This window comes from Platichthys flesus, chromosome 7, assembly GCF_949316205.1.
Source record: "Platichthys flesus chromosome 7, fPlaFle2.1, whole genome shotgun sequence".
NCBI classification, from domain to species: Eukaryota; Metazoa; Chordata; class Actinopteri; order Pleuronectiformes; family Pleuronectidae; genus Platichthys; species Platichthys flesus.
The window spans coordinates 26,598,131-26,622,882 of NC_084951.1; the positions used below are offsets into that span (position 1 = coordinate 26,598,131).

The following is a 24,752-nucleotide window of genomic DNA, read 5'->3' on the forward strand; positions in this document are numbered from 1 at the left end:
GACAGGTGAGGAAAGACAAGTGACGACAGACAGGTGAGGAAAGACAAGTGAAGACAGACAGGTGAAGACAGACAGGTGAGGACAGCCAAGTGAAGACAGACAGGTGAGGACAGACAGGTGAAGACAGACAAGTGAAGACAGACAGGTGAGGACAGACAAGTGAAGACAGACAGGTGAGGACAGACAAGTGAAGACAGACAGGTGAGGACAGGCAGGTGAGGAAAGACAAGTGACGACAGACAGGTGAGGAAAGACAAGTGAAGACAGACAGGTGAAGACAGACAGGTGAGGACAGACAAGTGAAGACAGACAGGTGAGGACAGACAGGTGAAGACAGACAAGTGAAGACAGACAGGTGAGGACAGACAAGTGAAGACAGACAGGTGAGGACAGACAAGTGAAGACAGACAGGTGAGGACAGGCAGGTGAAGACAGACAGGTGAAGACAGACAAGTGAAGACAGACAGGTGAGGACAGACAAGTGAAGACAGACAGGTGAGGAAAGACAAGTGAAGACAGACAGGTTAGGACAGACAGGGGACACCAGTAGCAGAGGAAGAAGACATGTGTGTGTGTGTGATTAATAAAAAGACGCATTGATCAAAGATAATTATTTAGAAAATGAACATTATACATAACAACACAACCAGAGTCTGTCACATGACTCCAGTTACCATTGGAACAGGTTCATGCATCTGTGTTAATGAAGCGTCATCGTGAACAGGAAGTTCAACAGGAAGTTCAACAGGAAGTGAACAACTTTGTATTCAAAGTGAAAATTGAAACATGAAACTTCTCAGTTTGACATCGATCATTTAACGTTCAGATATGAGAACGAGACGTTAAAGAGACAAATTAAATCTGATCAAACAAGATTCTATGTTTTTATCTCTTCATGAATCAGAATGAAAATCATCTTCTTTGTGTTTTTCTGAATCAAATGTTTCTATAAATCCGACAGAAGCTGCGTCTCATTCAGAATCCACAGAATCCTGCTCAGGACTACATATCCCAGGATTCATTGGGCTTCAGCGAGAAAATCACGAACTGGCGAGAACACAAAGTCAAGATGTTAACACAAAAAAGAACCAAGCTTTACAAAGAAGACGACACAACTTATGAATGATACAGGATAAAACCTTCAGAATAAAAGCCTGCTGAACGAAGAGAACAATGTGTGTTTTAATCTGAAAACAGAAACAGAGAAGAAACTGATCAATGAGGTTTTTTCGTCCGAAACAAAAATCGTTGGAAACAGAATTTTTCCCCAGATTAAAGACGAGTCAACAGGATGTGACTGTGACGTCATGTGTCTCTCATACAAAACACTAAAACTAATGAGAGATTTGTATTTATTGATTATTATTGATCCATCTGCTGAAGATGAACAGATTCATCAGCTGCAGCACAGAGAGATAAAAAAAAATGAAGATTTAATCTCAAACGTGAATCAGTTGAGAAAATGAGGAGTAAATATAATGATGAGAATAATGAAGCAGAGACGAGGACGCGTCCACAAGACAAGACGAAGACGAATCGTCTCAGATATAAAACCAGTGAGGACACGGGGGGGGGGGGGGGGGGGGGGAGACACTTTATATGATGAAACCAAATGAGGCACTTGTTATGATCCAGAGCTGCAGGTCGTCGGCCATGTTGTCTCCTCCTCCACCGTGGCTGTTGCCGGAGAAACAGGTCCCCCATCCTGATGTCCGTGTTGCCATGGCGATGTTATGTTTATTAAAAGCCAACAGGACCGCAGCTGGACCTGACATCTGTGTGTGTCTGTGGGTGTCTGTGTGTGTGTGTGTGTGTGTGTATGGCTCTGTTACATCATTACAATAAAGGTTTCTTCTATTTTACAAGCAAGCAGGCAAATCAGAGCAACTCTGTTCTATTTCATCTCTAATAATAATAATAATAATAATAATAATATTGAGTCTTTACATGTTGAACTTTATAAAAATAAAAAAATCATTCCAGTTATTTTCACATGCTCAGATCAGCTGTTTGGTCTCCAAGACAACGAGACCCACAGGTTCAGGTGTTTGCATACGATTTAAAAGTTAGACTGACGAAGATGAGGATGAGGATGAAGACGATGATGAAGATGAGTGCACCAGGAGCCTGCTCAGCTCAGACTGTCTCTTTTGGCATCTCACTGATCCTCATGAGAACCAGGACGGTGATAAACATTGAACACCACAGAAGATGACTGTGATTGGTCGGCTGTGTGCAGGTGAGAGAATGGGCGGAGTCTAAGCTTCTTCGCCTCTTGGGGCGTGGTCAGTCTTGAGAGGTGGGGACGTGTGGAGGGTGATGATGTTGGGATCTTTGAGGTGATTGGTCGATGATGAAACCAGCTGCGTGTCCTCAGGTCAGAGCGGCGAGCAGCAGCTGGTCTGTGATGTCATCACGTCTGTTTCTGTCACGTTCAACTCTTCAGGTCAATTTAAACTGATTCAACATCAAACGTCTCCAGATCATCACCAACATTAATATTTGTCTCTGACGTGTTTTTACCTGAAGCGTCTCGACTAAAAAAGTCAAAATCTGTCGAACTTCTTTGAATAAATTTGGAGTTTTTCTATTAATCAGATTTTTTCTTATTTGAACGTCTGTGATCAGAGACTCGGTGTTTCCACCTCAGTGACCATGATGCCAGAAGGTCTGAGGGAATCCCACAGACAGCTGACAGCAGGTCTCAGGACGCCCTGAGGGATGATGGGTAAAGTAAATCTGGCGGCTCTGTATGCAGCCGTCATGTCACTGGCCAATCGGACGCCTCAAAACCCACAGAGCCAACTGGAAAGACGGCCTGGTCTCATCTTCCAATCAGATTCAGAGTTGTCTGTTATCGTCCAATAGGACGCAGGAAGAGGTGGGGTTTCTCTCAGCATGCCAATCAAAGAAAGCCCTTATAAGTAGCCGATAAAAAAAGAGAAGAAAAGAGCTTGTCTTCTCTGCTGGCCAATCAGAGAGACAGCCCGTGCACTAGTTCCCGCCTCCGGAGCCGACTGCCAGTCAGAACCTGTGTCAGTTGTTTGGGGCTGGGCTTCAGCCAGGGGCCCGGGGTGTCCCCCTGTTGCCACGACAACTCGTCTCTCGTCCAAACAGAATGCTCCCTCCGTCCCGCCGTGGCGATGCTGGCTGCTGATTGGCTGAACTCTGAGAAGCTGCCTTCTGATTCGCTGTCAGACCGACGCTGGAACTCGTTGTCGTCCATCGGCATGAGAAAGGAAAACGACGCTCGTTGAGCTGCACCTGAACTCCCAGAATGCTTTGCATGGCGGCTGATGCTGTCATCTTTCTCCTCCCTGTCCTTCTGCTCCTCCTCTCTCTCCCTCCTCTTCCTCTCCCTCGCTCCTTCTCCAGACCTCGTCACCTCCACCCCTCCCTCTGGCGGCCACGAGGTCAAGGATTGAGCCCCCCCCCCCCTGGGTAAACTCCGGCTCCTCCTCCCCTGCTCCCTCTGGTCGTCTCGCTTCTTCTGCCTGACAGTCTGACTTTTTCTCCTTCTAATCATCTCCTCCTCTACCTCCCTCTTCCTCTTCATCTCTTCCTCCCTCAATCTCCTAATCTCCTCCTCTTCCTCCCTCTTTCTCCTCCTCCTCCCCTCCTCTTCCTCCGTCCTTCTTCTCATCTCATCCTCCTTTCTTCTCCTCATCTCTTCCTCTCTCTCCTTCTTTCTCCTCCTCTCCTCTACTTCCTCCCTCTTTCTCCTCCTCTCCTCTCTTTCCTCTTCCTCCTCTTTCTTATTCCTCTCCTCCACCCGTGCCTCCTCTTCAACCAGGTCCAGGTCCAGATCAGGAGGCCCTAACCCTCCTCCTCCTCCTCCTCTTGTTCTACGTTTGGTTTCTCCCTCGCTCCTCTTCCTCCTCCTCTCTCCTCCTCCGTCTCCTCCTCCTGTAACACCTGCTCCTCCCCTCTGCTGGCTGAGGGAGGCGGTTGTCATGTTTATTGTGTCTACATCCAGCTCCTCTGTGGGTGAGGAGAAGGAGGAGGGGGAGAGGGCTCCTTCATCAGGGCCTGACAAACAGAAAGAGACAGAAATTAACTGCAGTTCCTTTGACGTCCACCAGGCGGCGCTGTGAGAGAAGCTACAGAGTCCAGCTCAGTGCGACGGTGCATTCAAGGACCCTCAGTAAATGTGTGTGTTCTGCTGATGGAAACATGTTAATGTTAATGAACGAGGTTTGATTCCAGACATAAATAACTACTGATACTAACCTGTTAGTCAACATCATTAACGTGTTAATAACAAATTATTATTTAAGAACCTAAATTCAAACCACATTGTAAACTAACATATAATCAATATCACACCAGTAACTGAAATTTAACAATTTCTTCATAAATTTTTTTTTATCTTCCACATGATTATAATATCACTACACAACGCAAAACTTGTGAATTCCCTGTTAATAACATGTAACTACACAATAAACGTTGATATATAATAACATATTATGCATTATTTACTAACATATGAATTTATAATATGAATGTTAACTGAATAATAATGTTATGATGTAATATGAACATGATATAGTAACAAGTGACTCATGAGCTAATGTTCTAAACACATTCAACAATGTTATAAATGAGGAAATGACGAGTTCCATCAGGTAAAATCTGCTGATCACAAGATGAGGAAGGTGAAGATGAAGATGAAGGGATGAGAGTAAGACGAAGTGAAAGTAAAGAGAACAGTCCGTTACCAACCGCGAGTTTTCAGTGCGTCCAATCACGTAGAAGCAGGGTTCACCCTGTTTAGAGTTCGTCATACAGAGAGAGAGACTGGACAGCTCCACTGAGGAGGAGGAGGAGGAGGAGGAGAAAAAAGAAGAAGAGAAGAAAGATGAAGAGGCGGAGGAGGAGGAAGAGGAGGACAGGAAGAAGAAAACGAGAAAGTAGAAACATAAAGTAAAGTCTGAGTCAAACACAAACTCCTGATTCCTCTGACGTCTCATAAACGTCTCACCGTAATCAGGAACGTATCCGTTTCCTTTCTTCAGGATGAGATGGATCCGATGTCCTCCTCGTCGGATCTGCTCCACGGCCTGACTGTGAGTCATACCTGAGGTACTGTCCCCGTTTATCTCCACCAGCTGATCTGACACCTGCCAGCAGAATGTATACACTGATCCTCTATACATACACTCACTGATCCTCTATACATACAGTTACTGACCATCTTTATTTACCTGTATCTTGTTGCTGCGCTGGGCCGGCCCCCCCTCCATCAGTCCCAGTACATACAGTCCCATGTTGTACTCACTGCCCCCCCTCAGAGAGAAACCGAATCCTGTTGGACCTCGTTCCAGATCCACGCTGTAGAACTGAGACGCATCCTGAGGGACAGAGACAGAGCTGACAAGTACTGATACTACGACTACTGATACTGTGAGTACTACAAGTACTGCATACGACTACGCTTGTACTGTGAGACTGACCTTTGACCTCCCTCTGGATCCTTTTATATGTCGTCCGTCAATGTCCAAGTTTGCTCCCTCTGACGGAGGGGACGAGTCTGAGGAGGAGGAGAGGAGGAGGAGAGGAAGAGAGGAGGAGGAGAGGAGGAGGAGAGGAGGAGGAGAGGAAGAGAGGAGGAGGAGAGGAGGAGGAGAGGAGGGGGAGTTACACCTGCTGCCAGTGTAGTGTGACTGTTTTGGTGCAATGACGGTCAAGTGTGATCACATGTGCAGTAACAGTTTGACTAATGTGTGAGTGTGTTGTGTGTGTGTGTGTGTGTGTGTGTGTGTCTGTGTGTGTGTGTGTGTGTGTGTGTGTGTGTGTGTCACACACGGTGTCGTGGCGTGATGCTCAGTCTCAGCGTGTTTCCCGCTCTCCTCAGGATCTGGGCGAGGTCTCGATGTTGCAGACCAGCGACCGGTCGAGTCTCCACCGCCTCCAGCTGATCTCCGGGCTGAATCTGACCGCTGCGTGCCGCCGGGCTGCCACGACGCACCGTCACGAAGCGGTGAGACATCAGGTTGGGGGCTGCAGGGGGGGGGGGGGCACATGGTCAGACGTCTTGTAAACATGGTAACGTTTGGTACAGAGACGAGATGCTGATGTTTGTTGACGTGTTGACGTGAGGAGACCCCAGGCCAGTGTCACGTTACATCACACATGTAAAAGTTCTGTTACACGCTTGAATTGCACCGAAGCCTCGACCTTTGTGTCACTGATGTCATGTGACCTGCATTGAACTTCCTGTAGTTGTTAAAAAACAACCTCCTGATTTAAGAGATTCAGTTTGGAACATGTTGAACTCAGAAACAAAAACAGTGGGAGCGCTGGTTCTTACAACACACAAGCACACACACACACACACACACACACACACACACACACACACACACACACACACACACACACACACACACACACACACACACACACACACACACACACACACACACACACACACACACACACACACACACTGAAGGGAGGCTGAGTGTGTAAGATAAGTGAAGAGCTGATTCTAACACTAAAGCCTAGTGTTCACTATCAAACACCATTTGAATATGTGAGGATCGGTCAAAATGACCTCACAGTTATGGTATTTAAAACGGCCCTCAGAACTACAGAAAGACAAGTACACACACACACATACACACACACACAGACACACACAGACACACACATAGCAGTTGGAGAGAAGATCAGAGTTACACCTACAGAGAGCAAAGTACCAGGTTCTGCTGGGTACTGGTTCCTGACCTTTGGGACCAGTAACATGAGGAGACGCTGCAGATCATCTGTCATGTGTCAATATTAGTTTTAGGTCAAACACACAAAAAGCAATCGGAGCAAATAAAACAGTTTTTACACCAGAGAGAAAAGGTCCAGACTCGGCTGAGCTCTTTCTCCTCCTGCTACAAAGAGTTTCTCCTGGTGAAGAGTGTCTGACTCCGTGTTCTCCTCCTGATGAGAACGAGAACTGAACACGTCTTTGTTTGAGATGGTTGAAGTCAATCTGTGACGTCCAATCAAGAATAATCCACAGTCATATCAGGACCACCAGGGCCCCAGGACCACCAGGGCCCCGGGGCCCCTCAGGCCTCTGTGTCGAATGTCTTCATTTAAAATGTTTCTTCTGAACTTCAGGTTTGTGTGTTGAAGTAAAAGCTGCTTTGAGTGCGTCGAGGTAGTTTCAGTTTTCCCTGCTGCGCCTTTCAGACTCTGTGTCGTCCTCTGACTCACACAGTGAAAAATAACTGTAATGAATATTAAACCGAAGGATAATTCACAGAACTCATTGTGGACAGATTCATAATTTAAAGCTTCGCCTGTGGCAGTGAGTAGAAACAGAGAAAAGCACTGATTCCAAACATCAGATGTTTACTCAGTGATTATTCATCAGTGAAAGTTCTGCAGCTGTTTGTCCTTCAGACTGTTTTAATTTCTTATCGTGTGAAGCCTCAGCCGAACGTCTCCTGCTGAACTGTGACGATATTTCTTATTCATCTGAGCCACAGATTTAACTTCGTTAAGCAGAGCAGCAAATGTGGATTAATCCACGGCTGAAAATAGTCCCCATGATGCACCACTTCCCTCTGTTTGCTAAGAAACTGCAGTGAGCAGCTGCTTCAGTGTTTGTGATGAAACCAGATGTTCTCTTCAAAGCACGAACACATCGAACAACTGACTCACACAATGGAATGAGACCAGAGCACGTGACACATGACCAAATACTAATCTTCATCATGATCAAAAACAAATATTTAATTATTATAGATCCACGATATCAAACACATGTTTATGAATAATAGAAGATAACTTCTGAAATACTCCTTTAATCCTCAGCAGCTGAAATGTAAATCCACAAGCTGCACGCATGCACAGACACACACTCGCAAGCACATGCACACACACACACACACACACACACCACACACACACACACACACACACACACACACACACACACACACAGACACACATACACACACACACACACACAAACACACATAACTGCAGTCAGGTTCAATAAGGTGAAAATATGTCAGACATTCCTGAGAGCTGATAACGACTGAGGAGGAGGAAGAGGAGGAGGAGGAGGACGAGGAGGAGGACGAGGAGGAGGAAAGATAGGAGGAAGAAACATGAGAGCAGAGAAGAAGGGAAGGAAATAAATTCAGAGCTCATATGAACCTGGACATGGAACTCTCCAGGTGTTTCTGTGGACTAAGTAGAAACTCTTCTAGAGACAAGTTACATATTATCTGAATTCATCAGCTGATCAGCTCATTAATCAACTGACTGTCTTAGCATTCAACAACATTAGATCCTCAACAGTAACTAGATCATTAAAGTAACAAGGCCTAACATTGAGGTGCCACTCGAAACCAGACCTAACCATATTTGGAGGAGCAGTGGGTGGAGCCTGACTGAGAGCTTGAGGACACTTCACGCCCACCTACACCTGCTTCCTGCACCGATTGGACGGTACTAGCTGTCAATCACACTGTGGTATCCACCCCCCAACACATCCGGTGCTCTATGGTCTGTTTGACTCTAAATGATCATAATTCAATAAATGAAACTCAGCTGTTTGATAAGACTTGAAACTAGAGACTGAGACAAAAACTTACTGACGTTATAAAGTGAGAGGTAGAGTCACTTTCTATAGAAACTACCAGTGGAGTCGCCCCCTGCTGGTCAGTACACACAATACAGGTTTCAAGCACTTCTGCGATGGCTTCACTTTCTCTATGAACATTTTATAAACAGTTTATAGCTATACACACTAACAACTCACACTAACAACTCTCCACCTGGACAGTCGTCTCTCTGTGTCTCGCACACACACAGACACACACACACATACACACACACACACACACACACACACACACATACACACTTACGTTTAGAGTCCTTGACAGTTTTCAGAACTGACTGCAGTCGCTCCAACATGATGAACGTCCAGACAGAAAACACAAAGAGCAGCTGTACCTTCTCTTTCTCTGTCTGTTGTTCTCACTCGCTCTCTCTATCTCTCTCTCTCTCTATCTCTCTCTCTCTCTCTCTGTTGCTTTCACTCGCTCTCTCTCTCTCTCTCTCTCTGTTGCTTTCACTCGCTCTCTCTCTCTCTCTCTCTCTATGAGGCTGATTGTGGACGAGTGAGACTGAGTTAAGACAGGGAGAGACAGCTGGAAGAGGGGGTGTGGCTAGAACATAGCAGATAGTGGTGGGAGGGGCCTGAAGCGAACACGTGTGTGTGTGTGTTTGTGTGTGTGTGTGTGCACACGTCTATCTGTAGTTATCAGGACCAATTTGGGTTCAATACCGTCATTGTCTGGTCCTCACAAGTGGAAAGGACAGTTTGAGGGTTATTCACTTAGTTGTGATGGTTAATGTGAGGGTTACTGGTCAATGAGTGTCCTCACATCTATAGAGAGACATGTGTGTGTGTATGTGTGTGTGTGTGTGTGTGTGTGTGTGTATGTGTGTGTGTGTGTGTTTGCTCAGCTGAACTTTCGTTCACCTCATTTCTTCCTCTTGAGTAAATAATGAACAAACTGGAGCTCAGCTGCTGCAGCTCGACACTAAGAGGCCGCTGCCAGCGCCCCCCACTGGCTGCAGTGTTCATTGCAGTGTCTGTTCTGAGGTTTCAGAAGGATTCTCCGCAACTCACCCCCATTGGTCACTTCCTGAGAGGCAATGACAAATCCGAAGCCTTCGCTCGGGCCCCTCCTCAGCTCCACCTCCATCGTCTTTACCCCCGCTCTCCCGTCCTTGGCAATTGCTCCCAATGCTCCTCCCCCTCTGTTTGGAGGAGGCCCGCCGGCGCTCTCCTGAACTCCCGGCAAATCACGTGGCTCCAAGTTCAGTGTCACAGGAACCGAGTCCAGGAAGCTGGTGCTCTGGATGAGGGCCGAGGTTGTGGGTCCGTTTGGCGTCTGGGGAGGAGGAGCACCTGGAAGACAAAGAGGAGTCAGACTGACTCGATGATCATGAGAATGAATCACCTGCCTTGCTCGGAGGCACAAAGCTGCATTTACCTTGGTGGGTCCCTGGGGATGGTAGGTGGCCCTCCTGGGGACTCTCGAGGACCAAGCCAGCCTGGCTGAGTGGGGGGACCCCCCCCACCAAGGCACCCGCGGACGGTGAAGGCAATTCAGCTGAAGAGGTGGTGGTGAGGCCATGAGGGGAGGGGAAGGGCTTGTAGAGGTTTGGGGTGACGACTGGAGAGGAGGCGGGACCTATGGAGGCGGAAGTTATAAATAATTAGTTAGAAGCTGCAGTGACACCGCTCATGACGGGGGGGGGGGGGGGGGGTGAGTCGTACCTCCTCTGTAGACCAGCAGCACCACCTCCCCCTGCTTGGTGTGTTCCTGCAGGATTCTCTGCACCTGAGGAAGGAAGTGAACTTACGTTATTACTCCACTTGTTTTAATGGCGTCATGTGACTCAGACGATTTCCCATGATTCTGATGTGTGAGCGAGGAGCCCAGTAATCCGCCGCTCTTCATCTACAGCCTGCAGGGGGAGCTGAAGAATGATTATAAAAATGGCTCCAAGTGAAAGTGAAGCCAATGTTGAAGTGCCTGAAACCCGTATTCTCTGTAATGACCAGCAGAGGGCAACTCCACTTTAAAAAGCGGTAATTTTCCAAAGGTGGACATGATGTGTCCTCGAGCTCTCTGTCAGTTACAGACCCCAACAGGACATGAAGTATAAACTCTGCTGTGGAAAGATCAGTGTTGTTGTTCACAGCTCATCCACGTCGGAGTCGGCCCTCATCACCAGAAGATCTGAAATCTCCTCGTGTTTCAAAGTTGACGTCTTCGTCTTCTACGTGTCCGGCTCCTCTTCTTCATCCTGAGATGTTTGTGTTCTTCCAGCTTCACATCCGTCACGTGTTAGAAACCTCATCCACACGTCCACTCGCTCACTCACATTACCTAGGGTTGCTTGTGTTATTCTTATTGGCTGGATGAGTGATGAGCTTTTACCTGTGAGAAGCTGAAGCTCTGTACGTCCGCTCCGTTGATCTTCACGATGGCGTCTCCTGTCTGCAGAGAGGGACACTGCCGTCGGTCCCAGACACGTCTTACTACTGCCAGCTGACCCCCTTGGCCCCCTGCTGTCACACTGAACCCCAGCCCCCCACCTTCAGTGTGTCCCAGGGCCACCGGCACAAGCTGCCCACCGGACGCCGACGTTGGTGGCGCTGCCCCCAGAGGGAGCGCCAGCCCTGAGGTTCCTCTGGAGGGTGGGGGCGGCGCTTGGTGACTGGCCGGACACCCGTTAAAGCCACAGGGTGGGATGTCTCTGGGTGGCGTCAGGGCGATGGAGGTCTGGGGCATTGGCGAACGCCGCACTGGAGCCCCCGGTGGTGTGCAGGAGGAGGGGGGGTTGTTAGTGCTGGTGGGGCTGGTGGAGTTCTGCCGGAGGGCGGTCTCAGGCTGAGAGAGGGGAAGTTGTGAAAGAGTGTTGGAGGACGAGGACATGGTGGGGAGGGTGGAGGAGGAGATGGGGAGTGTGGACGTGGACAGGTCACTCTCTGACGACTTGGAGCTCTGATGGTTGAGGAGGGAGGAGGAGGAGAGCGTGGGGAGGGTGCTGCTGTTGTAGCGAATCAGGGAAGACCTGGAAGGAGGAGACAGGAAACATCACAGACTAAGAGAGACGACCAGCGACTGTATATACAGACGATCAACAACTGTATATAAATGACAAAAAAACATCTTGGAGAAAAAATTATTAACGTCTACTCTGATTTTTTTGTTTGGTCCATGTCCCATCCACTAACATGGAGGAGGCAGGGTTTGTGACCTATGCTGCAGCAAGCCACCAGGGGGCGATCCAGATGTTATGTCCGCCATCTTTACTTACATATTTTGTGCTTAATCAACCTCGGCTGTTGTGGTGAACACGGCTAACGCTAACACTGACCTTCGAGTTCCAGCGTTGGACAAGCCGCCATCAGAGTCACTGTGATTGGCTGCTGTCCTGTCTGGAGGCGGCGGACCCAGTGGTGGATCAGAGGCAATGGGAGTAGGCGGGCCTGTCAGCCCATTTGTCATTGGCTGAGCAGGATAGGAGGGCGGGGTTTTACCCATTGCTGGATTTGAGAGTAAAGGAGACAAACGTTATTAAACTGATGGATCAGATCTGGTGATCAGAGCTGAACAATAACTAATAACTGAACCCATCAATAGTGATGTCATGAATCGGATTATTCTGACGCCCCCCCCCCCCCCCCGTTTCACATCCAGACTGAACCTCGGAACAGACACAAACAGGCTCAACTTATCTGCTCAGATCAGGAAAAATGTTAGATTTATGTTTTAGCTGCCTTCAACAAACTCCATTTCCCATAAGCCCTGGTTGATCACGTGGTTAACTTGAATATCCACATCTCATGTTTACAGCTTTTCCAACTTGAATCTTTCACTAGTGTCAGGCGGATGGCAGAGCGACCTGGCGTGCTGCCGTTGGAATCCAGCGTGCAGCTGTAGGTGAGATGTGTTGGGCCTCTGCTCAGGGTGGGGGGGTTGGAGGGCTCGCTGAGGGTCTGCGGCTGCTGGAGGAGGTGGAAGGTTGAACACAAGGTTAGTGAGAGGAGTGATAACATTGAAACAGCTGAGATGGATCCTGTTTCCCTCCAGGGACTCCTACCGTCTCCAGGCTCTGCTTGGGACACCCGTCAGGGTTGTAGAGCATCGGGTATCCTCTCCTCAGCACCACGTCCACGCTCTGCCCCATCGGCACCGACTTCAGCATCTCCACCACCTCTTTGTGAGAGCGGCCCAGCACGCAGCTGTCGTTGATGTAGACCAGGATGTCGGCTGCAGGAGACGACTCATAGGTGTCAATACAGGTATCGAAACATCACTATACCATGTGACCATGTGACCATGTGATCAGGTGACTCACAAGTTACAACAACACAAGTCAAATTTCTTGTGTTGGTCGTCCATCTTTGTTTTGTGTTTGTAGTTTTGTGTAATATTTTGAGGCCGTCCTCTAGTGTCTAACGCAGGCAACTACATTTCTTTATGGATAAACAAACATTAACGTGGGAGCTGATTCTGTCTGTTTGTCGTGGATAAATAACAAGAGGAATAAAACACAAGTTTGTTTAAAGTTATTGTTGGATGTATGATTATCTACAACCCCCCCCCCCCCCCTTCTGGAGGCTTGTACACGTTTTAAAGAAATATTCATACTTAAAATGTCTGTTTTTCTTTCTCTGATGTTGAACACAGACGATGAGTTTTCAGCTGAAACTTTCCCAGGAGATTTAATGACCAGTGTGTGTGTGTGTGTGTGTGTGTGTGTGTTACATTCCTGACTATTTACCCTGTGTGCACGTGAGCAGCTCTGACTGTGGGAGAGAAAGGAGGCTGTGTTTCGGAGAGATTAAAGAGAGTGAGAGTGTGTGTCTGTGTGTGTGTGTGTGTGCGTGTGTGTGTGTGTGTGAGTGATTGTGTCCCTGAGCTGAGAATCAAACGACAACATAATCCTTCAGAGAGAGAGACTGTGTGTTTGAAGTGTGTTCTCTGTATTTCAGTGAGTCTCCTGTGCAGCAGAGGTTGTTGAGTCGTCTCAGGCTGAAATGACGACGTGAAGATTCTGAGCTTCTCGTCACGTTTTCACTTCCAGCTGCTGCTAAAGGACGTGAAGACGTTTCAATTCGTAAACGCATGTTTTTCTCAGTTTCATCCTATCAACAGCTACAGTGAGTAAATGTTCCGACCTCTGCTTCCATTACAGTAAGAACCTCTTTAAGGTTGGAGGTTGTGAGTCTTCATTGTAAAAGTAATAAACACGTGGTCACATTGGAAACAAACAATGACCTTTAATTGACCTCCATCTAACACGGATGCTGGTTCTTACCATGTCATGTTATCTTTATCTCTACTCGAGGTCACAGAAGCCCCGCCCCCTACCTTATCTCTGATTAGCTTACCCTGACATTCATTCTCTAATTCTAACCAATCATCACTCTTCTTTGTCATATAGGACTAAGACAACTACAGACACTCAAATAAGTGTCTTTGATATTTAAATAACGTGGACGATTTGTCAAAATGTTGACATTTTACAGAACAAATTAAAAGATAGAATTTCAGAAAAAAAAAATGATTACCCCGAGACGTTTGTCTTTATAAGACACACGCTCTGCCTTAAAGGACACTTCAGACTTTAGCCTTAAATCAGGGAGCAAATGTCTCATATTCAGTCAACGCCATAGGTCACATGGTCACATGGTCACTGGTCACATGGTCACATGGTCACATGGTCCCTGGTCATTGGTCACTGTGACGTCCCCTCATACATTTTTACTACACTACCAGTATTAGCATTAATTAGGTAAGCACTGATTAAATGGTAATTCAATCTAATGGTAATTCATTCCATTAAAAAGTAACTACACAGCAATTGAATCTTAACAAGTAATAATAGACGTAATTTAACTAAACACTAATCAAGCTGTAATTATTCAATGATAAAGTAGAAATGAACCAGTAGTTAAATGTAATTAACCAGTTAGTAAATGGTAAATAATCAGTAGTTTAATGCTCAGTGTTGTACCTGTGGTCAGGGCGGGCGGACCACCAGGTGTGACACTGTAAACCTGCAGAAACTCTCGGGGTCGACTTCCTCCCACGATGTTGAAGCCGAAACCTCGAGGACCTTTAGAGAGACGAGTGTGGATGGAGTAACCCCTCAACTGGCTGGGCTGCTCCGTGAACTCTGGGACTGAGACAGGAGGAGGAGAGGAGGAGAGAGGAGAGGAGAGGAGAGGAGAGGAGAGGAGAGGAGAGGAGAGGAGAGGAGAGGAGAGGAGAGGAGAGGCGAGGAGAGGAGGAAGAGGAGGAGAGGAGAGGAGAGGAGAGGAGAGGAGAGGAGAGGAGAGGAGGAAGAGGAGATAGGAGAGGAGAGGAGAGGAGGAGGAGACGAGGAGGAGGAGTAGAACCCAGTCAACCAACCGCTTGTTGACAGTGTCTATGAGACTGTGCTGCCCCCTGGTGACTGTTACACTCAGAATAAAAGTTTCAAACCATCGTCAAGAAAAATGAAGACAAAATAAAATCATACAAATCAATAAAAACAATAAACACTGATTGAAATTTGATCGAAACAAACAAATAATCTTTCAAAAAATAACTTACGCTCTGTACAGGAAGTCGTCTCTTTGCTGCGATGTCGAGGATCCTGCCAGCTGGTCGTCTTTGATTTATGACTGACAGAAAGAAACATAATCATCAACATCATCATCATCATCATCATCATCATCATCATCATCATCATCATCATCATCAAATCAGATTATTGATGTTCTAGTTGATGAGTCTTTGTAGAAACCCACTTGATGTAGTACGGCTCCCCTGAATCACTGAAGGCCAGCTCCCAGTTTTCAGGCAGGGGACCTCCTCCTCCTCTTCCTCTCCCCAATCCTCTTCCTACTCCTCCGTTCATCATTCCTTCCCGACTCCCCGCCGCTGACTCCCATGATTGGCTAAGAGGTAGGGTGGTGGGCGGGGCTATGGCTGAACCTGCTGAAAAAGAGTCAGAGGTCTTTTTATACGTTTTCACTCAAACTCCTGCACTCGCACTCTAATGGAAGCTGCTTGTGCTCAAACTGTTCGCTTGCTCTCAGATGTTTTTTGTTTCCAGCTTCAGCTTTTCTCCTCAGGCTGCTTCTGTGACACGTCTGTGACATGTCTGTGCCACGGCTGCTCTCAAATTTCTCCAACCAATAGTGATGATGAATGAAACTGTCCCACCCTCTTTGTGGGTGCTTTAGCTTTATTGGTGGTTACTTCATCCAGGTACATGCACTCCCGTCCTCCACAGATTTACTTGTACACTTGCTTCCTGTCGCTGTTCTTAAAGGAACATGTGCAGCACCTTCATGGAGCAGGAGTCACAGATCTCCAGTAAGCTTTTTTACGTTATGGAAAAGTGACAACGAGGGCGGGACAACTTCATGTGTCAACACTACACCCAGCCTTCTATTGGTTGTGTGCAGAAGAAAAAGTCCAAGAGCAGCACACGTGCACAGAAGAATTTATGTAATTCTGCAGAGTAACTCTTTCAGCAGAATGTAATGGAGCAAAAGTTACTTTAATGCCAAGTAGAAGACTGTAGAAATACTGAAGTAACTTCAGATCTAAAGTACCGGACAGTCCGCTGTCCTCCTCGCTGTTGTCTCCCTCCTCCACAGCTTTCTCCAGGTTACTCAGAGACTTGCTCCTCGTCCTGAAGTTCCGCAGCAGGTTCCGATGCTCCTGGTACGTGATTGGTGGACTCTCCGGCCCGATGTGGACGGGTCGGGGCGTCCCGTAGTAGTTCCCTGTGATTGGACAGTGACAGGAGCAAAACAGGAAGTCATGTGACAGTGTTTGTTTATTATTGTTGTTGTGACAACAAATGTCCTGTAATCTAAAGGAAATTATTTTAACCATCTTTCACATCTTTCACTACCACCCCCCCACCCCCCCCAGGTAACGGTCGCTATATAAGCATAACCATGTGTTTACTATTGTAGCTGTGACAACGAGATGTGAACACTCTCAGATCAAAAGGTCTGAGTCAAATATTTATTTGACTTTAACACATTTAAATGTATCTGTCACTTTGTAAGTGAAGTCAGTTTCTATTTCAGTCTCATTAATCCCTGCAGATTAGGGGTTGGGGGGGGGGAGCAGGTTTTGGAGGTTTGAAGGATTAGAGACAGAAAATCCTCTTCCCTCCTGAACACTGTTAAAAATGCACAACCAGCCACCACGGTCCACACTGTGAAACATGACTCATCAGAATCACACTGAGCAGATGTTCGGTGTTTACCTTTGAACTTCCCGCTCTCCAGCAGAGCTCCAGACTCCTCCAGAGAGAAGAACTCCTCAATGGACACAAAGTTGTAGTCCACCCCCGAGATCTCCCCGTCCCGAGGAGGCCTGGTTGTACCTGCAGGGGAGGACACGTGATGTCATCCAGCAGAATAACACACGTGTTGTGAGTGACATGTGGAGCTGTGATGTAATCAAGCCTCTGAGGATTTGTGGCGGAGGTTTCAGGGTCACATGATCACAGTGGTTTTACTTGTGTTTGATTTTCTCTTTGTTTCACTTGTTAAATATCAAAGGTCAGAGAGGCAGTGTTTATATTACTCTAAGTGCTTTGTGTGTGTGTGTGTGTGTGCGTGTGTGTGTGTGTGTGTGTGTGTGTGTGTGTGTGTGTGTCGTACAGGGTACAGCTCTCAGGTACAGGTTCTCTCTGATCAGCTGCTGTAGTTGACTGTCCATGGATCCTGGAGTGAAACACTTGCTGAGATACAACCTGAGGTCTTTACAGAGCGAAGAACCTACACACACACAGGAAATAATGTCACACACAGGAAATGATGTCACAGTGATGTCATGACACTGAAAACCCTGAAATCTGTTTCTGATCATCAATATAACGAATGTGTCCTCTGACCTGGAGACACGGTCTTGATTCTGATTGGATGGGGACAGGAGTTGAGGACTCCTCTGACATCACCGAGGGTCATCCCTAGAACAGGCGTCCCCCCGATCTCTAGGATGATGTCCCCTACTGTGGCCCCGCCCCCAGGTGCTGCCGTGACAAAGGGGAACTCGCCGTAGTCGGCCCCGCCCCCGATGGCCAGACCCAGCTCTCCTGAGCCGCCGCCCAGAGGGACGAAGCTCTCCTGCACCTGGAGACAACCGCGTGGAAAGACTCAGGTCAAAGGTCACGACACCTTCAGACAACATCGCAGGTGGAACAGAGTTTTACCTTGGAGCGCCAGTGCAGCTTCTTCACCGTCGCTTTAGACATGACGGCCGAGCTGCAGACAGGAAGAGACACATCGAGTTTACACATCTGTAAACACCTGTTATCACCTGTTATCACATGATCACACTGAAAATGAAAACATGATATTTCAGACACATTTTGTAATATTTAAAATAGCAGTGTGAGGTGTTGGCATGTCGTGGACCAATCAGATTCCAGAGAGGCAGAGAATCATTGATTGGTCTCCTAGCAGCAGTGAAACAGAACAGAACTGCTTCCTGTTGTCTGAGAGTTTGGATCAGTTCAGATCCTCCGTCAACTCATCCACTCACAGAGAAGAGCAGATGGTGTGAGACGGCAGGGAGCCACACACACACACACACACACACACAGACACACACACACACACACGTAAACAAACAAACAAACACACACAAACAAACACTAAAACATGCAGAACAGCCAACGAAACCATTTCGTTTATACACAATCAAACCCATGGGGAAATACACAAACACACACACACTAACACCGAAACACACACACACACACACACAGACACACTGACACACCGCCTGCTAGACGTGGTACATAAAATATGGATGAGCATATGTGATGGAGGGAAACAGAAGAAATAAACATCAATTACCCAGAGACGCAAAAAAAAACAGGATAAGAAGGAGGGGAAGAAAGGTCAGGAGAGGAGGTGGTGAAGAAGGAATTATAGAGGGTAAGGAGGTGAAGAAGGAGGTGAAGAAGGAGGTGAACAGAGGGCTGGAGGAGGAGGTGAGGAAAGAGGTGAAGAGTCTCTCAGTCGGAGACAGGAAGTGATGCGTTGATACTCACTAGTAACACATCAGTATCAGCCGCTCGCTCGCTAGTTTCTCTCTGTCACTTCCTGTTGCTTCACATGTCAAAATAGAAGACTTTCACTCTATGTATGTGTGTGTGTGTGTGTGTGTGTGTGTGTGTGTGTGTGTGTTTGTGTGGTGTGGTACCTGTGTGTGATCAGCTGACATATCCAGGTGGTTTCTCTCTCTCCTCTATCTCAGGATATATCTCTCGCCCTTCGTTATTACTTTTTAAATTTCTTACTTTCTCTCCCTCTCTCATGATCTCTCACTCCGGCTCTCTCTCTCTCTCTCTCTCCCCCCCCCCCCACCTCTGGCTCTCTCTCTCGCTCTCTCTCTCTTCTCTGATAAGGCTGGTCAGAGTACAGAGTGTCAGTGTGTTCAGGGAGTGTTTCTTCATGTGCTCTGTTTGCAGGAATGTGTGTTTGTGTGTGTGTGTGTGTGTGTCCTTCACAGTTTATACAGAACATTAACTCGGGCCTTGTTCAGACCTGGGGTCAGATCACACAGCGCTGAGTTTGTTTGTTCACACCTGAAGTTAAAATGAATGTGTCCCACAACATGTGAGTGATCTGATGTTAAGACACATTCAGGTGTTTTCAGACCTGAACTCTGACCATCTGTGATCCCATCGCTCAGGACCGATACCAACAGGGTACCACTGGTTTATTAGGAAAACCAGAATCAGACCGAAGCCAATTTCAGACATGAACCCCAGAATATTCTGTCAGGACATTTCCTGAGTTAGCGTTTGTCCTGTGAAGCAGCAGCAGCAGATTGTCTGGGCTGGACTCGTTCACAACAACAGGAACATGTGGGGAACATCCAGCCTTCACACACCTCACCAACACGCCCACTCGCTCACTGGGAAGCTTCCACCTGCTCCCTCACATGGAGGGAGGCTGCAGGAAAAGGGCCAGAGACTCGGACTCAGACATTTCATCTCACATACAGAAGTTCCAGAACATTTTAGGATTCCAGACTTCAGTTCATGTCTGAAAACAATTCACACCTTATATATCAGCTGACAACATCTGGATCGCCCCCTGGTGGCTATTAGTTGTTAGTCACGATTGAATAACAGCGAATAACATGAATAATGTTCTGTTTTGATTGGTCCTCGAGGTGAACACGTCTGAGGTGAAGTGATGTGACGCCTGTCGACTCTGTGGACGCAGGTCATATGTGGGTCAGTCACATTCAGAGATCCTCTGTGAGGACGGGACGCCTCACTCTGGCCTCATTCTCTGTTTCACTGTCTGTTACTGTATGTAACCTATTTTTCATCCTGAAGTGTGTGTGTGTGTGGGTGTGTGGGTGTGTGTGTGTGTGTGGTGGTCAGCTGACATGTCAGTGTCCTAATGAGGCTGCAGATCCACAGTAAAACACACACTCTGATTTGTTTCATCTGTAGCTGAGTTGTTTTCTTACATTATATTTTCAAACCTGCAGAAATCGATATATTTCTAATCTAGGTCATATTTAATAAAGTAAATACAATTTGTGCATGTGTCAGCTTGTTTGTCAGAAAAGAGTTAAGTTAAGTTAAGTGTTTGGTCCTGCAGTTTCACATCAAGATCTGATATGCCCTACACTCTCATCCTTTTCCTCCTCCACTCTTCCCCTCCTCCACTCTTCTCCTCAAACTCTTCTTCCTCCTCATCCTCTTCTTCTTACTCCTCCTCCCCATCTTCCTCCTCTTCAAACAATGTTCCTTTTTAATCAGCAGCGAAAGACATAAAAACAAACAATGTCCCCATGAAACAGAGTCACGTCCTGTGAAGGTAAAATCGACAGACATGTGACACAGCATCGTCACAGTTCATAAACAGACCCCACCCAGAGGAGACGCAAACACACACAAACCAAACCCACCTGAACTTTTTAAAACCGTCCCGTTCAGTTAACTAGCACCCCCGGTGGAGAAAAGGTGCTAACAGCTCTTCTCTATTTAGCGTTTGATATTTCTCGGCGAGGTCCCAGAGGACCAACTTGTCGACTTCAGACGAGCGGCGTCACCTCCGGGCTCGTCTCCTCTCAAACACATCGTGACTCCGGCCTCCTCTGGGAGTTGTAGTCTTGAACATCACAGATCTGTGGCTGTCTGCCCTGAACTCTTCTTCCTCGTGCTTCTGCTGCACGTCAGAGGTCGGAGGTCAAACCCTTCTGCAGCCATGATGATGATGGTAGAGGAGGAAGAACAGCTGATGTCATCACCACCTCAGAGGAGTGTCTGATGATGTCATCAGCAGACAAGTTTGACGGAAGTTGCTCGGGAGTTCAAACCCTGGTCTGCCAGGGGTCAAAGGTCAGTGAGCCGTCTCGCTGTTGTATGATGAAGGACATGTTAACAGGTGATGATGATGAGGACCATGCACGCTGACTGAGAGATCTCACTCTGTTCACACTTTAAAAAGTTGAGCTGCAGCAACAGGAAGAGTCTGGATCAGCTGAGTCAGACTGCAGAGGCCGAAGCTGCTGACAAACCAGATTCACATTTTACAACCAGAGACACAAACTATCCATCTATCTATCTGTCCATTCTTCTATCTATCTGTCCATCTATCTATCTGTCCATTCTTCTATCTATCTGTCCATCTATCTATCTGTCCATTCTTCTATCTATCTGTCCATCTATCTATCTGTCCATTCTTCTATCTATCTGTCCATCTATCCATCTGTCCATTCTTCTATCTATCTGTCAATTCTTCTATCTATCTATCTATCTATCTATCTGTCTATCCATCTATCTATGTATCCATCTTTCTATCTATCTATCCATCCATCCATCTATCTATCTATCCATTGATCTATCCATCTATCTATCTGTCCGTCTATCTGTCTATCTATCAATCTATCTATCATCTATATATCTATCCATCTTTCTATCTATCTATCCATTGATCTATATATCTATCCATCTACATATCTGTCCATCTATCTATCTATCTATCTATCTATATATCCATCCATCTATCTATCTATCCACTCGTTTACCATCCTTCTCTTGTTTTTCTTCTTCTTCTTCTTCGTTGGGTCAGAAGTTTTTCTCTTGCTGAACCTTTGGAAACATCAGGCCAGTGGTGCAGCTGCACAGAAACACGTAGAAGTAGATTTTTAAACCAGACCAGAGGCAGCTTGAGAAAATTTGAAATCGGATATGATGGCCGATTTATTGAATCTTCCTGGTGGCGTTTCCAAGATGGCCGCTTGGTGGCGAGGAGCATGCATTGAAGTCAACGTCCTGAAGATTCATGAATTCATGAGGCTCAGGTGAGCGCCACCTGCAGGTTCATGTGAGCAGGAGGTGTGTTCTCAGTCTCGTTCTGTTTGAACATGAATGAAGAGCTTCATGTGATTGACATGGTAACATCATGATGTATCACCAGCAGCATCAGCACCTTCAGGCGCAGTACTCCACAAAACTACAGTACTACAATACTCTACAATACTACAGTACTATAGTACTCCACAAAACTACAGTACTACAATACTCCACAAAACTACAGTACTACAATACTCCACAAAACTACAGTACCACAATACTCCACAGTACTACAATACTACAGTACTCATCAGTACTATAATACTCCACAAAACTACAGTACTACAATACTCCACAGTACTACAATACTACAGTACTACACAGTACTACAATACTCCACAAAACTACAGTGATCCACAGCACTGCATTACTCCACAGTACTACAGTACTACATCCTTCCAGTACTACAGTACTACATCCCTCCACAGTACTGCACAGTACTACAATACTACATTACTACGGTACTAAAGTACCAAAGTACTCCACAATATTGAAAATGCACCAAATTAACGTCTTTGTAGTTTTATCGTTGCAGGTGAAGACTGCAGCTACTTCTTCTTCTTCTTCTTCTTCTTCTTCTTCTTCTTCTTCTTCTTCTTCTTCTTCTTCTTCTTCTTCTTTTTCTTCTTCTTCTTCAATTGTTTAATTCTGTCTTTACTTCCTGTGATTGGTCCAAAAGTCCCAACTCCCAAACAAAATGTTTTCACTGCAAACCAACAGAACCAGGTTCAGTTTGATCCAGAACCAGAACACACAAGGTATGCAATGGTCCAGAGTCCCCCACCTCACCTCCTCCTCTTCCTCCCCTCCTCAACCTCTCCTATCCTCAACCTCACCTCCTTCTCTTCCTCTCCACCTCACCTCTCCTCCTCAACCTCACCTCACCTCTCCTCTTCCTATCTTCCTCAACCTCCACCTCACCTCCACCTCACCTCACCTCCTTCTCTTCCTCTCCACCTCACCTCTCCTCCTCAACCTCACCTCACCTCTCCTCTTCCTATCTTCCTCAACCTCCACCTCACCTCTCCTCCTCCACCTCACCTCCTCCTCTTCCTCTCCTCCTCCACCTCACCTCTCCTCTTCCACCTCACCTATCCTCTTCCTGTCCTCCTCCACCTCACCTCACCTCTCCTCCTCACCTCTCCTCTTCCTCCTCCACCTCACCTCCTCCTCTTCCTATCTTCCTCAACCTCCACCTCACCTCTCCTCTTCCTCTCCTCCTCCACCTCACCTCTCCTCTTCCATTCCTCCTCCACCTCACCTCTCCTCCTCACCTCTCCTCTTCCTCTTCGTCCTCCACCTCACCTCACCTATCCTCTTCCTTTCCTCCTCCACCTCACCTCACCTCTCCTCCTCACCTCTTCCTCTTCCTCTCCTCCTCCACCTCACCTCTCCTCTTCCACCTCTCTTCTTCCTCTCCTCCTCAACCTCACCTCACTTCTCCTCCTCACCTCTCCTCTTCCTCCTCCACCTAACCTCCTCCTCTTCCCCTCCTCCTCACCTCCACCTCACCTCACCTCCTTCTATTCCTGTCCACCTCCACCTCACCTCACCTCTCCTCCTCACCTCTCCTCTTCCTCCTCCACCTAACCTCCTCCTCTTCCCCTCCTCCTCACCTCCACCTCCTTCTATTCCTGTCCACCTCACGTCTCCTCCTCAACCTCAACTCTCCTTCACCTCACCCCCACCTCACCTCTCCTCATCAACTTAGCCTCTCCTCTTCCTCTCCTCCTCTTCTTCTCCTCCTCCACTTCACTTCTTCCTCTCCTCCTCCATTTCACCTCTCCTCTTCCTCTCCTCCTCAACCTCACCTCACCTCTCCTCTTCCACCTCACCTATCCTCTTCCTGTTCTCCTCCACCTCACCTCACCTCTCCTCCTCACCTCTCCTCTTCCTCCTCCACCTCACCTCCTCCTCTTCCTCTCCTCCTCACCTCCACCTCACCTCACCTCCTTCTACTCCTCTCCACCTCACCTCTGCTCCTCAACCTCACCTCACCTCTCCTCTTCCTCTCCTCCTCTTCCTATCTTCCTCAACCTCCACCTCACCTCTCCTCCTCCATTTCACCTCTCCTCTTCCTCTCCTCCTCAACCTCACCTAACCTCTCCTCTTCCACCTCACCTATCCTCTTCCTGTCCTCCTCCACCTCACCTCACCTCTCCTCCTCACCTCTTCTCTTCCTCCTCCACCTCACCTCCTCCTCTTCCTCTCCTCCTCACCTCCACCTCACCTCACCTCCTTCTACTCCTCTCCACCTCACGTCTCCTCCTCAACCTCACCTCACCTCTTCTCTTCCTCTCTTCCTCCACCTCCACCTCACCTCTCCTCTTCCTGTCCTACTCCACCTCACCTCACCTCACCTCACCTCACCTCTCCTCTCCTCTCCTCTCCTCCTCCACCTCAGTGAAACACAGGAGCAGAAGCGTGGTCTCATCATCACTTGTGTGTGGTGTTGTTGTGAACATTGAAGTGAACACATCAGCGTTTACTACTGAAACTACATCTATGAACACAATACCTCCTCTACTGGCCACTGTTCTCTACTCCTCCTCCCCTGCTCCCCTCCTCCCCTCTCCCCTCACCTCCTCCTCTTGCTGTCATTCATCACAAACGGTCATCTCAGACAAAGAGCAGCCTCTGTAGCGCAGATCCAGATGTTGTCCACCATGTAAACACGGTGTCACATCACTGATCCCAGAGCAGCTTCTCTACAGCTGTGGTTCTACAGGGTGACAGATGACACCTCCACTCACACACACACACACACACACACACACACACACACACACACGGTGGTGGTGGTG

The 24,752-nt window shown here is 47.4% G+C and overlaps 1 protein-coding gene across 3 annotated transcripts in view; it reads right to left on the bottom strand.

Moving 5' to 3' along the window:
• Positions 1-596: 596 nt before the first annotated feature.
• magixa (MAGI family member, X-linked a) overlaps positions 597-24,752 on the bottom strand; it is a 24,658-nt gene continuing 502 nt past the window's right edge. The window contains exons 1-21 of one of the 3 annotated variants that reach the window (XM_062390959.1): positions 18,771-18,910; positions 17,773-17,824; positions 17,455-17,692; positions 17,222-17,338; positions 16,822-16,941; positions 16,154-16,327; positions 15,341-15,527; positions 15,144-15,214; positions 14,563-14,730; positions 12,643-12,812; positions 12,445-12,547; positions 11,917-12,085; positions 10,974-11,610; positions 10,307-10,370; positions 10,020-10,220; positions 9,653-9,934; positions 5,809-6,003; positions 5,457-5,533; positions 5,208-5,354; positions 4,985-5,123; positions 597-4,029 (exon numbers count right to left, since the gene is read on the bottom strand). In XM_062390959.1, coding sequence (XP_062246943.1) covers positions 2,975-4,029; positions 4,985-5,123; positions 5,208-5,354; positions 5,457-5,533; positions 5,809-6,003; positions 9,653-9,934; positions 10,020-10,220; positions 10,307-10,370; positions 10,974-11,610; positions 11,917-12,085; positions 12,445-12,547; positions 12,643-12,812; positions 14,563-14,730; positions 15,144-15,214; positions 15,341-15,527; positions 16,154-16,327; positions 16,822-16,941; positions 17,222-17,338; positions 17,455-17,692; positions 17,773-17,814 — 4,356 coding nt within the window. In that variant the 5' untranslated portion in view covers positions 17,815-17,824; positions 18,771-18,910 and the 3' untranslated portion in view covers positions 597-2,974. Of the gene's footprint in view, positions 4,030-4,984; positions 5,124-5,207; positions 5,355-5,456; positions 5,534-5,808; positions 6,004-9,652; positions 9,935-10,019; positions 10,221-10,306; positions 10,371-10,973; positions 11,611-11,916; positions 12,086-12,444; positions 12,548-12,642; positions 12,813-14,562; positions 14,731-15,143; positions 15,215-15,340; positions 15,531-16,153; positions 16,328-16,821; positions 16,942-17,221; positions 17,339-17,454; positions 17,693-17,772; positions 17,825-18,770; positions 18,911-24,752 lie in introns of those variants that run through there. The other 2 variants (XM_062390957.1, XM_062390958.1) reach the window with 2 other exon arrangements.